The following is a 13,781-nucleotide window of genomic DNA, read 5'->3' on the forward strand; positions in this document are numbered from 1 at the left end:
TGATAAGGAGGGGCTAGGAGATGGCTCTTTGTTCAAAGTACCTGCAAGCATACATAAGGCCATAAGTTCAACCCCTTATCATACTATATGCATGCTGGAAGACCTGCTGTCTATATTATCAGACACCACAAGCCATATTGGATCTAGAGGCATACAGCACAACAATCAAATGTGTGACACCCACTTCCATCCCTTTCCCCCAACAGAAATTCCAGGCGTTATAAAACTGATAGAAAGGAGAGGGAGGGGAAATTTTTAATGAGTAAATAATTATCTTTTTTTGCTTTGATTTTGTATTTGAGGGCCAACACAAGGTTGGTGCTCAGGGATCAATTTCTGACTGGCTCTATGCTCAGGGGGTCACTCTTGACAATATGCTGGGGACCATATGTAGTGCCAGGGATCAAACCAGAGCCAGTCACTTTCATGGAAAGAAATATAACCCCTGTACTACATTTCTATCCCCTCAATAAAATTGTTCTTTAAAAAAACTAATATGAAGACCAAAGCTTAAAGAGTGTAGGCAACACCCTAATTCTCTAATTTATGTGAATGAAGAAAATTGATACAATGGGAGACCAAGTATAGAATGAACAACTAATCAAATTAAAAAAAGATAGGTCTGAGGTTAAATTATATAATTTGATAATAAATGCTCATTAAATTCATGTTATAGTGGTCACTCCTACTCAGTGAGATATTTTGCTTCATTGTGCAGAGATCATAAAATATCTAATAAACATTCCCCAAAGTTGCATTTTTTCGATTACTTTTCCTCCTCTGTCTAGCATATAGAAAAATATCAAAATTTATATTCCTGCTTCTGTCTCTGAGGTCCTGTGAGAGCATTTTGACTTTTTATCTCTTTGTCATGTTCTAGACACTGTACCCTTTTCCTCTGGGACTGAAGAGAGATAAATATGACTTCTCTTACAGTAGTAAGAACGAAAAATATCTTTCTAATTTCTTATTTTTCTATGTAAAACTTAAAGTGCCTGTCTCTCACGGTATTGAAATATTTTTATTACTTTTTATTAGTTAAAATATTTACAGAAGGTCTATATCATTATAGCAATATTAGCCTTAATTTTGATCTTGGTTCACTTCATATTTGGAGTTTTGATTCTCTCAAAAATAAACACATTCTTTCAGCAAATATTCAATGAAAGAACTGCCGTGTTCCCCAAGCTCTAATACAGGCACTGGGAATATATATATTTTCTCCATAAATCAAATTTAGTGCTGCTCTGCTTTCAGGTACTATTCATGAGAAATTCAGAGGGTAGGTTTGTGATGGTTGAGTCTCCAAGTGACTATGTCACAGATTATGTGATAAAGAAGAAATACCACCATCAGCACTGAGGTGGGGGAGACAGGAGAATCTCTAAGAAATGGACAATCACTCTCCCAGACATCTCTGATAGGAGTAAAGAATTGTCATTCTGTGAACAAAATCAGGGGTCATAAGCAGTCTTCTACAAATGGCAGGTTCTGAATTACGGCAGCTATGCTTCTCTGGGGAGTTGAGTAACAATACATATAATGTCCTGAGATAAGAGGCCTAATCGAGACTTTTCGTGAGAAGAGCATCTGCATATGCAGTCACTATATAAATTTGAATCATGAGGCTTGTTGAATAAAAGTGAGCCCAAGCATATTTGATAGCAGGTTTTTTTTTCAAAGCTCAGATTTTAATTTTCGTTGATGTTTTCTGTCTTTGATTTATATACATTCTTTGTAGAGGAAACAAATCAGTGGAAAACATTGTTTTCTGGGTATCTCCTTTCACTTGAGGATAAATATGAATGTAATGACCATAAGAGAGGTGGGGTAACTGAGCAGAATCTATTTTGCTATTTTGAGCGTTCAGTTATTACAAACAAATTTAGTCAAGACTAGAGGAATGTGAGTGGCTAAACCTGAGCAGTTTTAGCAAGGAGAGTACTGGAGCCCTCACTGTAGCATCATGGGAGGGCCCTGGGGCAGGTAGGCATATGCATCCCATGTTCCAGGAGCAGCTGTTTCTGAGATTAGGAGCCAGCAGGGTAGAGTTAGTGAAATTGGAGCAGAGCCAACCTTTTCTTCACAACCTTCTACCCCCATTTATGTTTTTCTTGCAAACACCTGGGTAGTGGCTGACTCCAGTCCTTCTTTTTACTTTCCTTCCAATTTCCTCTTCTTGGACTCAGCAAGTCTCATTATCACTTATTAGCCTTTCTTTATCTCACAGGAAAATATTTGATTTGTGTGTGTGTGTGTGTGTGTGTGTGTGTGTGTGTGGTTCTATTTTGTCTGAACAGAAGGCTTTCTTTGAGCACTCAGGTTTTCTCATGAGTGCCTCAACATCCTTGAAAATGTCAAAGATGTCATACATCCATCTTTCCATGCACTTTGGTTGGAAGTAATATCCCCAGAGTCTGGAGGTAACACCTGGTTGAGATAGAGGCAGAGGGACCAGGTGGTTGTAAGAATTCAGGTGAAAGAAGAAGCCTAAGAGAGGAGGAGTGGATACCTAACTGGGTCAGTGACAGTACCACAAAGTCAGACACAGATAGATGCTGGGCAGTAATGTGGCCCGCACCATTGTATTGCTCAGAGAGGAAGAAAGAGGAAGAGTTCCTGATTCTTTTGATCAGTATTTGAGAAATGATGCTGAGCAATGGAGCCACAGTGAGATATCTTCATTACAAGATAAAACTGGTCAGATAAAGACATTCTTTCATATCTGTTCAAGTGTTGTGTGTGTGTGTGTGTGTGTGTGTGTGTGTGTGAAAGAGAGAATAAGAGAGAGTTGTTATTACAAGTGTTCTTTCTTTCTTACTGTTCTTCTTCCTTCCTTCTTTCTTTCTCTTCTTTCTTTCTTTCTTTCTTTCTTTCTTTCTTTCTTTCTTTCTTCTTTCCCTTTTTTCCCTTTCTTTCTTCTTCCTTCCTTCCTTCCTTCCTTCCTTCCTTCCTTTCTTTCTCTTTCTGTTTTCTTTCTCTCTCTTCTTTCTCTCTCTTCTTTCTCTTCTTCCTTCCTTCCTTCCTTCCTTCCTTCCTTCCTTCCTTCCTTCCTTCCTTCCTTCCTTCTCTTTTTCTTTCTTTCTTTCTTTCTTTCTTTTCTTTTTCTTCTTTCTTTCTTTCTTTCTTTCTTTCTTTCTTTCTTTCTTTCTTTCTTTCTTTCTTTCTTTCTTTCTTTCTTTCTTTCTTTCTTTCTTCTTTTCTTTTCTTTCTATCCTGGGATGATCATGCCTAACTCTTGTCCAGAGAAAGTTCCTATCAGCGTTTTATATTGGGTATGGTGTGTGAACTCTGCTGTTAGAAAAATTCTGTCTCAAATGCACTGCAGCAGTGCAGAGACAGGAACTGAGTATAGGCCAGACAATATGAACTCACTCTAGTCTTAGATTCAACATCATTGACCTATCCTATATAATTTATGAGCAAGCTCTTCAACAAGACTCCAAAGTCTGTGCAGACTATTTCAGCAGGTGAAATTCTCAGCGACATAGAAGGTAATGAAGTAATTTCTCTGTGGCTGGAAGCTGTGTACAGGTTTCTATTTCTGTACCATATAGTCCATGTGAATGGATTATAGCATTCATAAGGTCAAAAGAATATTAGGTTCCTTGAGAGAGAGAAAGCCTGAGCCCTCTTTTCCATGCAGGTTATAATGAGTGGAGAGAGTTTTGTGGCCTACCCAGGCTGGAGACCAGAGCTGATTTGAACACTACCATTGGCAACAAGAGCATTGCTGATAGAATAATGGACTTGTACGGCCACCCTGACAACATTGATGTCTGGCTAGGTGGCCTGGTTGAGAGATTCCTCCCTGGAGCGCGGACAGGCCCCCTGTTTGCTTGCATCATTGGGAGGCAAATGAAGGCCTTGAGGGATGGTGACCGGTAGGTATATATAACCAGTTGCATCTATGATCTACACAGACAGTGATAGTCCTACATGGCTCACTTGAACTCAGTCAAATCTGAGTTCAAATCCTAATTCCATCATTCAATATTTGTGGTTCCAGGCCAAATATTTTTCTCAACCATAGTTTGATCAACTCTAATGCTGGCTTGTAAATGGGTTATGATAAGACATAAATACACATCCCAGAAAACACAATGGAATTTCTCAGACATGGGAAATGTTAGTGATTCTCTCCTATCATCCCATCACAGAAAAAAAATTAGGCAGCCTTCAATGAACAAATAGTGTGTCCTGGCAGTCTTAAAAGTCACTCAATTTCATGTCTATGACAGTGTTTGTGAAACTGAGGTGGGAGGAGCTCACTTGTGATATACATGCTGAAACCAGAGCTGTGTTACGATCTAACACTGAGCCACTCTGCCCTGCCCTTCCCCCCCAAAAAAAGAACTCCAGAAAATCAGAAATGTTACCACCTGCACTGAATTGGAAATTTGGGAGAAATGCAAATAATGAAAAAAAAATGTTCTCTTTTACTTATGTATATGGTCCCTATAATGTATCAGTTTTTGTTTTAGTTTATTGCCATTTGTTTTTTATTTTTTGTTTGTTTATTTTTGTTACCATGCCCAGCTTAAACATTTGTAGAAAAATTTAGGTTCTTTCAAGATTCTGTATTAGCTATCTCCTTATGTTCTTACAACCTAACTCCCAAACCAAACTGCGCATGGACTTCTGGGACTCTGACACCAACCTAGTCACAGAGTCACAAATTCCACAGAGAGAGCCACCTGTCATGTCAAATAAGATGTCATATAAACCAATCCTGTATTATGTGAAAGACCTAGAAAGTACTGATTCAGGGGCATTTTCTTTCCATCCGATGGATGTCTGTGTAAAACATCCAGTATGAGTTTTCAAGGGAAAACAAACCTGAGCTTCTCATCCTCAATACTCAACTCTGATGAGCTGACTGATCTGTAGGGAGGCCACTCTCTCATAAGCTGAGGAGAATCGCTCTCAAGGAAAGAGGAAAAAGCTTTTATGAAAGAGAGAAGTGCACTGTCTTCCAGTCCAGTCAAGAGCTGTGGGAATGGTCAAAGATCTTCACTTTCTGAGAGGAAAGTGGCTCTGGGCAAATCTCATGTAAAAGGGGGATCCCCACAACCCTTGCAGTCACTCAGTCAAGGCTTCCCAAAGGTGGAAGGAGGTTCTCTTCATTTTTATGGATGTTTTTAATCCTTCCTTTTCATTTTTGTTTTGTTGCTGTGACCAGGAATCACACACATGATTGTGAGCTTTAATACACTTTGTTGTAGGCTCTCACACACTTTGTTGTGGAGCTCTTACACATTTGGTTAGGAGCTCTCACACATTTCATTGTAGAATTTCACACACTTGGTTGTGGTTCTCTCACACACTTAATTGTGTTTCTCTCACACACCTGGTCATGGTGCTCTTACATATTTGGTTGTGAGTTCTCACATGGCTGTTAGTTCTCACATAGTTGCCTGAAGTATCAAACAAACTTGAGGTATCTCACACACTTGGGTGTAGTGCTCACACATACTGATTGTGAGTTTTCACATACATGACTGTGGTGGTGCCACACATTTGGTTGAAATATAGTATATATATATATATATATATGAAATATAGTATATATACTATATTGCAAACAAATATATATATATATATATATATATATATATATATATATATATATATATATATATATAGCCCTGGGGAATGTGAGGTGGGGCCTGGAATTGAACACTTGGAGCTATCCCCAGCCCCATTATTCTTGTATTCAACACAGTTCTTCGGGTCTAGAAATCCAGGTCTGTAAAGCAAGTGGCACTACCAGTGAAAACAGTGTGAATTGATCCTTTTGTCCCCCTCTCTTTCTCAAGCCACAAGCATAGACCCAAGACTGTAGGAAAGATGATGCTTTGTGCTTGCAGGCAGAAGTCACCAAGCAAGCCTCTACCCCTGCTCTGCCCACTTTGCTTTGTAGGTTTTGGTGGGAAAATGAGGATGTGTTTACTGAAATGCAGAGGCAACAGCTGGAAAGGCATTCTCTCTCTCGGGTCATCTGTGACAACACAGGCCTCAATCAAGTGCCCATGGACGCCTTTCTAACTGGAAGATTCCCCCTGGATTTTGAGTCTTGTGAGAATATCCCCAGCCTGGACTTGGAGCTGTGGAGGGAGGTCATTCCTCCAGGTACCTAGATTTGCTTTAAAATTACATATGGGCCAGTGTTCATTCCAGAAAGCATAGCCCTGCACAGAAGCTACTCTCGCTAATTAGAGGTAGAGAAAATAACATCCAGATGGTACCTGATGTTCAAAAGCATGACCTCCTCACATGAGGAAGAGTGATCTGATGAAAGCCAGTCTTCCTAGAATTATCATAAAGACCCAGTCTAGGGTCCTTTCTCCCTGAGGCTCAGGCTCCCCTGAAGGGCTCTCCTGATCATATAGACTATTCATGTAAGGATGCTGCCATTCTCCTTACATCAGTGGATACTGGACGCCCCAGTTGGAATTTATCCCATGCATTTCCCCACTGTGCTTTATCATTGAATCTGGTAGCAGCCACCAGGTCAAGACAACCACATACACTGGATTGCTGGCTGCCCCTAGATGAGAGACTGGCAAGTGATTAATAAGAAGAGATCACATTATCCATAGACAATAGACACTTTGCTAACACTTTGCTACAGAAATCCTGGTTTCTAGGAGATACAGAGACTAGCAAATACCTAAATGTTGCTTAAGACTTTGTTCTATCAAACAAATTTCAGGTTTCCTAAAAAAATCTGTCACAGTGGTTCTCTAATAAATAGCAGGGGGAAAATCAGTGTTGATATGTTAGACTTCAGTGTTGGTTCTAGGCATATATGTCAGTGGTTCAACTATCTGTCTTAAATCTTCCCTCCATACAGCATGACCACTGGCCCTCATGTTGTATGTAGCTGCCAGCTTGTTGCTATGCATCCTTGAACCCTATCTGGACCTTTTATCTCAGTTGTATATTTACTCTGTGCTCAGGTCTAGGTTCTTGAGAGACATAGATAGGAAAATAATGAACACACATAAACACACATACACAAACACAACTCTTCACCCTCATATCCAAGATGATAAGATGTACAAAAACTAAATAGCAATATACAGTTTCAGTGGGGAACACAGAAGGCAAGTGGAGGGGCTGGCTGTTTCTGGGACAGGCCAGGTAGGTTCCATGGAGTGATGGGAGAGTACCATGCACACTCAGGACACGAGTCAACTGGAAATTCATGGCTCCATAGGGAGGTCCACAAAGGTGAGGAGGAGGAGAAAGAGGAGAAAAAAAGGAAGGAGGAAGAAGAAAAATTACCATTTCAACCATGCTAAGCTCCACTCTCACTGAAATGAGAATGTGGCAGGTGCATGTACGTGTGGAGTATAATTCTAGAGACATTCTGCTGACAGTCAAATGGTGAGCAGAGTCACTCCCTAGAGAAGCAGCCATTAAGAAAGAGATGAAGGACATCTGGGACCAGAACATGGGAACAAGCTGCCAGAATCCAAGAAGGATCTAGCCTAGTGGGTGGAACATGTGCTTTTTTTTTCTCATGATTTCATGTGGGTTGATCATCCCCAGAGAGCTCTCCAGAGTCACAGAAGTCAGGTTCTGTGAGACTCCAGACAAGTCTTCTGTTGAGGATTTGTTCACTGAACCAGCACCTCTGGACATGAACAAAGAAGTGAGCAGAAGACAGTGGGTATAGAAGAGTGGAAATTAGGGACAAGTTTGGAAATTAAGGAAGAACTTCTCTGTAAATTTTGTCCTGCATTCCCCAACTTAGAGCTGTTGATGTGAATGCAAGCCGTTGTATTGGAGCAGGGAGCCAGAGCCAGATTGTAGAGGATTTAAGAGAAACTAAGAACAACATTAGAAGCAAATGCATTAGATTCTCAGGAGATTTCATAGAATAGCTCTTTGTACCAGAGAAGAAGTAGACAGAAGATTTATTTTAAGAGGAAATTGTGCAATGCAGGAGAACCAGCTTTGTGGAGGTCTTGATGGAGAATGTACAGGAGAGGTAATCTTAAGAGGCCCATAAAAGCAGAAGCAAGGGTGTTGACAAAGTGTAATGTAATATTGCAACTCTGCAGATGACCCATGTGGCCTCCCACCTAACGTAAATGACGGAGACTACATGATCTGTGAGGAATTTGGAAGACGGGTGGCAGTCTATTCCTGTCGTCATGGATTTGAGCTTCAAGGACAAGAGCAAATTACTTGTACCTTCAGAGGATGGGATCCCCAGGCCCCCATGTGCAAAGGTCAGTCATTTCACAGTCATGAATGTAGAATCACTTTACCAAGAATGAAAAGTCAGCTATGGAAAGCTGAATCTCGGCACACTTATCAATTTATAGTTTTGTTAGAGATAGACATTAGTCCCCGTGGTTTGCCTTGTTGAAATCTTTCTGGACCAGGAAGCATCAGAGTAGTTGCATCCCCATATGCCATACAGATGGCCATAGATGTGGAAAAAGAAAGAAAGTTAGTGAATTAAAAGAGATTAAAGTAAGTAACTTCTCAAGTTTATTTCTTCAGTGAAATAACTGAAAATATCTTCATTACTAGGATAGGGATAGACCCACCCTGACAGAAAATCATTTTTTAGGGCCCTTTCTTCACCTTACTTCATGCCTCTAGACCTCATTTATATTTTCACTTTGCTGAAATGTGGATATATAGGCAGGAGCAGGAGAGCAGAAGTGGAAAACCATACAGGAAGGCTTAGCTACCCTGTAGGAAGCACTATTTGAACTTGTATCTTTCAAGAGTTTTCAATAGTATTCAAAGGCATAGTGCCAAAGAAGTAAAGGGGAGAGTCGAGGCTTCTAGGAAGGCTGTTCTGAGAAATAGAGTGAACCTCTGTGCTCTGCTCAGATCCCCTATGATTGGTAAATCTATTGTTAAAAGATCTGAGGGGTCTGACCCATTCAGAATTGCCCCATAGCAAACTCAAAGTTGCACATCTCTATGTAGGGATTTGGAGAGCTGAGATGTGAGTGTTTTCACTATGGAATGGTAGAAGGTTGAGTCAGCATCCCCAGTAATTACCTGAAAAGCAGGCCCAATTGCCTACACCAAGTCCTTGCTCATAGAAAGAGATTAAAATCAAGCATTAACTGTGTGTGGGCTGCTTGCCATGAGCTGCAGTGATGAAGCCTTTAGAAGAGAAATGAATTCATGCAGGATCTTGTCTAGTTTGCAAACCGGAAACAATGGTGCATCAATTTTTTTCCCCACTTTTTATAGTTTCAATTGGGAAAAATGAAAACATTTCTAGTGTGGCCCTAAATAATTAAATAATAAAAAGACCAAGTGTCTGTGAGCATTAGAGATCTCCTAGGACTCAATCTTGGGGGTTGCTGTCTGATTACGGGCCATTGTCTCCAATAAGTACAGATTGGTACCTACAAAATGAGCAAGGAAAGAAGAGGAAAAATCTAAAGGTGGTTGAAGAGTTATGTCTCAGGAATAACTTGAAAATGGCTAAAGGCTCTTGGAACTGACTAGAAACAAATCAAAAGTTGGGAGGTAGAAATAATTATTTTGTTCCTAAAAAATGGTCTGAACTGGAAATTCTGTGATTAAACTGCTAAACACAGTATCACACATTCTCAACTTTGCACCTACAGAACTCGAGGCAGGGAAGGCAGAGTGGGCATACCCCCCAATCTTTTTAAGCTTAGTCCTGAGGTATGTGGAGAAGTAACACAGCGGTAATATATGGTGCCCTGAGAGAAGAGGGAAAGTTGCTTCTCAGAGCCCCATCACGTGCTCACTCTTGTCAGAGGGCCCCACTTCTCTGTGAAGCAGGGCATATTCATGTACTATTACTGTTAGTGTTCTTCTTATGATTCCTGAGAATAAAATACAGCACCTCCTCCAACAGCCAAAATTTCAAAATCCAAAATTTTTCTAGTATAGGACCTCTGCAAATCTTAACTGCCCACTTTACCTAAATCCATGGTTTTCAACTGCCAGCTGCAGACTGGTAATGGTTTCCAGGTATAAAAATGAGCAAAACCACTGATCTATACGTTTGGCATGACCAACAATGAAGATGGGACATGTATACCGAATTGTTTCGTGTGGACTCTAATCTCATAAGACACTCAGATCACTTGTGTACTGCTTGATCTTTTACCTAACTCCCTGATCACTTCAAATATTGATTTTGATTATTATTTTGACTGTTTGTTTAAGATAATAAATACATTTGTTTATTACCTCAAATTCAAATCAAGGAAAAGCAAAAGGTCAGAAACAGGCAAGTAATGGTGAACTCTATCTGTGATGACTTGTCCTCATACACCCATTCCAGGAGCCCTCCATGGCTCTAAGACTTCCAGCTCATATAACTTCTACCATTTGGGATGTTTTTCTGCTTCTTCTGGACAATCAAAATCAGTATCTACCTAGCTCCTACCTACAAGTAGTAACTAATAGTGACTCTGCTCACTTTTTAGACCAGACTGGGGTTCTTGGGCTAGGACCATTTTACCCAGGCCACAATCTCAGCCTCTAAGCATGGTTACTGAACAGCAGCAGAGAACCAGAACCCTGTAGAAATGAACACCCCAAGCTCTCTAGAATCCCTGAGTCAGAATCTGAATTTCTGGCAAGTGGGTGATCAGTGTCATACAACTTGTGGGACCCAGCCAACCATGAATCTGCTTTTCTCTCTACATTCGACCTGCCTACTGCTTTTCTGATCTCTTGCCTGGGCCATATCAGTAGTTTTTCCTCTGTGTCCCCCAACTGAGAGCTTCACTGTGTGTCTGTGCTGTCAAAGGTAAAATGAAGATAGTAATAAGGTCTACTGCATTGCTTGTTAATTTACATTAGCTAAATGCACACCACAGAGAATGCAGCAGAAACCTAGTGCGATTGACACAGTAAATCAAAAGCAGGTGGTCGAGATTTTGATACACTCACACTGGGACTCATTATCTGTTCAAATTAACAGTATGTCCATCGACTTAGAATACTGTCCATTAAGTTAAACCACACCACTAAGTGAAAATGCAAGTGAGGGGGAATGGCATAGTGAGAACCTAAATAGACTTTTCAAAAGTGGTAAAATTTAGTCACTTTTAATGCATTTATAAATATTTTCATGAAGACTTTATGACTTGATCAAGTTATTACTTCTGGTTCCCTTGGCCTCATACAATATGACAAAGAATAATAGCTTTATAAAAGTAAAACTTTTAAAGAGTTAAGCCCACACTTTTTCTTTGGATTGTATTAATATAAAGACTATATTTCGGAGGAGGAGCCTTTCAAGCAGTTTTCCTGAAGAAATCAGAGCTACTGGATCAATTGGACCAGGAGACTCAGTGGTAGAGTCCCAGGATGCAAAGCTGACCAGTCTCTGCAGGCTTAAAGACCACCAGGTATAAAATCATTCCTCGAGCCATATCTCCAACCCCAGGTGAACTAGTCTGAATCAGGATCACACATCAAATAGTCCAAACCAGGCTAATGGTGAAACATGTATAGTCTGACAATCTTCTACCTCATATACCCAACACAGTGCATGCCAGAACTGCATTTAATGAGTACAGAGAACTCCCCTGAGAGGGTCAATAAGAACAATAACTCAGGCTGTCCTGTGCCAGGCCCACCCAACTTTTTAAGTATGACAACCTATTTGGGGGTAAATCCAATTTGAAAACAAACATACAAAGAAACCAGGATGCTCCTTGTTTTAGGTAAAATAAGGTGTAATTTAAAATCCAGGGACACCTCAGTGTTGCTCAATGGTTTCTAGAACACATTGCTGTTCTCTCAGGGTCATATAGTACTAGGGTACAAACTTGATCTTTGATTGTATGCAAAGCACTGAACTCTGAACCATCTTACTAACCCTTAAAGAACATTGCCTTAAGTATTAATTACAAAAGACTCAGTGAAGAAAACGCCATGTTTTTATTCATTTATGTCAACAATTACTTCCACCCCATCCATAACTTACACTAGAAGTTTCCATAGGAGGGTGGGGCAGGGAAGACTCTTAAATTTAGCAAAGAGGGAATTCCTGATTCTTTACTAATACAGTGTGAATATAAGCAAATCCCTAAAGAAATATCTAATCCACAAGACAGTGTCTGCAGAAAGCAAAGCTTGCAAGCTTAACTGGATATTTAATATACACAATCAAGAGAGATTCACTCTTCTCCTTTTTACACAAATCCTACTTATCCAGTCAAACCCATCCACAGAAATATCTAAAGTTGGGGTGGGGGGGGATAGTGAATGAATTGTAATGAGTGCCTTTTGAGGACTTCAAAGTTGTATGTGAATTCAAAATGGATAAAAAGCTGTGTATCTGCGACTTCTTGCTCCAGTTATTGTCAAGAGATTATGTAATAGATGAATGCAAATGAATGCTTCTGTGTCTGTTCAGAGGAATAAGATTCGCAATCAGCACAAATGTGCTCAGGGCATGCTGCATCTGTGCAGATGTTTGGGGGTGAGTGGCAGGGGGGTCTGGGAATGCAATCTGCAGTCTTCCCAGAGAACAAGCAATCTGGCCAGGTAAGCAAGGCCTTGGCTTTTATGCAAATTGATCAAAAAATCTAGGGCCCCTGTAGGCCTAGACTGTTTCTGTCTTTACTTTATTAGACGTGTTATTACCGCAGGTGTGAACTGTCATACACTCTGAGTCACTCCTCTAGTAGGGAGGTTAGAATAAGTGAGTTTTTGGCACTTAGGTTTCATATACGAAGAGATAGACCTCAGGTGTAATGCATTGGAGGGACTGTCTGCCCTCAGACACAAGAAGTCTGAATTCCTCCCACATCAGCCCATGACCTTATTAGGAAGGAGGAAAGGGTGAGATAAGGTTTATAAATGGGCTAGATCCAGGTGATGGGGGTTCTGGCAAAAAAGTAAGCAGCTTCTGAGGAAGATGGGTCCTCTAAGGACCCAGAGAAGCAGGTCCAAGTTCAAGGACACATAGTCACCAGCACCACCAGAAACTGGAGGTGATGAAAGGCCACCTGCAAGCCACCTGCAGAATTGACATCTGTGGGGTTCTGAACCACACAGACTGGGTGCTTTGTAAGAGGGACACTGTGAGGACTTGCACAGAACACTCTGAGCTCAGAGCTTATGGAAAAATGTACAGAGAAGAGCAGGAACTATACAGAAGGACTGGCACTGCAACGGTCCAGAGTGCCACTGAGTAGGATCTTGAAGCCAGACCCCACATTATTTTGTTTGTTTTTTGGGGTCACACCCAGCAGTGCTCAGGGGTTACTCTCAGAAATCGCCCCTGGCAGGCTCGGGGGACCATATGAGTTGCTGGGATTCGAACCACGGTCCTTCCGCATGCAAGCCAAATGCTTTACCTCCATGCTATATCTCTGGCCTCCAGACCCCACATTTATATCATCTCTTCCTCCTCTTTCTCTTCTTCCACCTACCACACACCCTACAGTTTGTCAACTTCAGGACAGTGGCTTAGATTTTCTTGCTGCCAGGGCCCCTCCTAGAAGAAGTTGTATGCATACTCAAGACACATTGCATTTTCTGTCCTTGCTTCACAGACAGTTTCAGTTGCAGAAAATGATACTGCATGTCCAAAGGCCTTGACAAATTAACAAGGATGAAATGTTTGCTAATAATTTTACAATAGAAAGGCAAATCCAAGCAACTAATTCTCTCTCCTGCTTGGAACCAGAGACTAACTCTCAACCTTGAGATGCCTTCTTAGGATTTGGTGTTGTGACTGTCATATGTGACTTCACTAATCAGCCATTCTATAGGGAAAGAACAGCTGGAAAAAAAGTAGA

General features: G+C 40.8%; 1 protein-coding gene across 1 annotated transcript in view; it reads left to right on the plus strand.

Annotated features, from left to right (window-relative positions):
- The window catches only part of TPO (thyroid peroxidase), a 127,097-nt gene that overhangs the window by 83,229 nt on the left and 30,087 nt on the right, over positions 1 to 13,781 (plus strand). The window contains exons 11-13 of the mRNA XM_049784653.1: positions 3,647 to 3,884; positions 5,924 to 6,132; positions 8,073 to 8,243. Of these exons, the coding sequence (XP_049640610.1) occupies positions 3,647 to 3,884; positions 5,924 to 6,132; positions 8,073 to 8,243 (618 nt within the window). The remainder of the gene's footprint in view (positions 1 to 3,646; positions 3,885 to 5,923; positions 6,133 to 8,072; positions 8,244 to 13,781) is intronic.

The sequence above is a fragment of the Suncus etruscus genome, chromosome 12 (assembly GCF_024139225.1).
Source record: "Suncus etruscus isolate mSunEtr1 chromosome 12, mSunEtr1.pri.cur, whole genome shotgun sequence".
Taxonomy (NCBI): Eukaryota; Metazoa; Chordata; class Mammalia; order Eulipotyphla; family Soricidae; genus Suncus; species Suncus etruscus.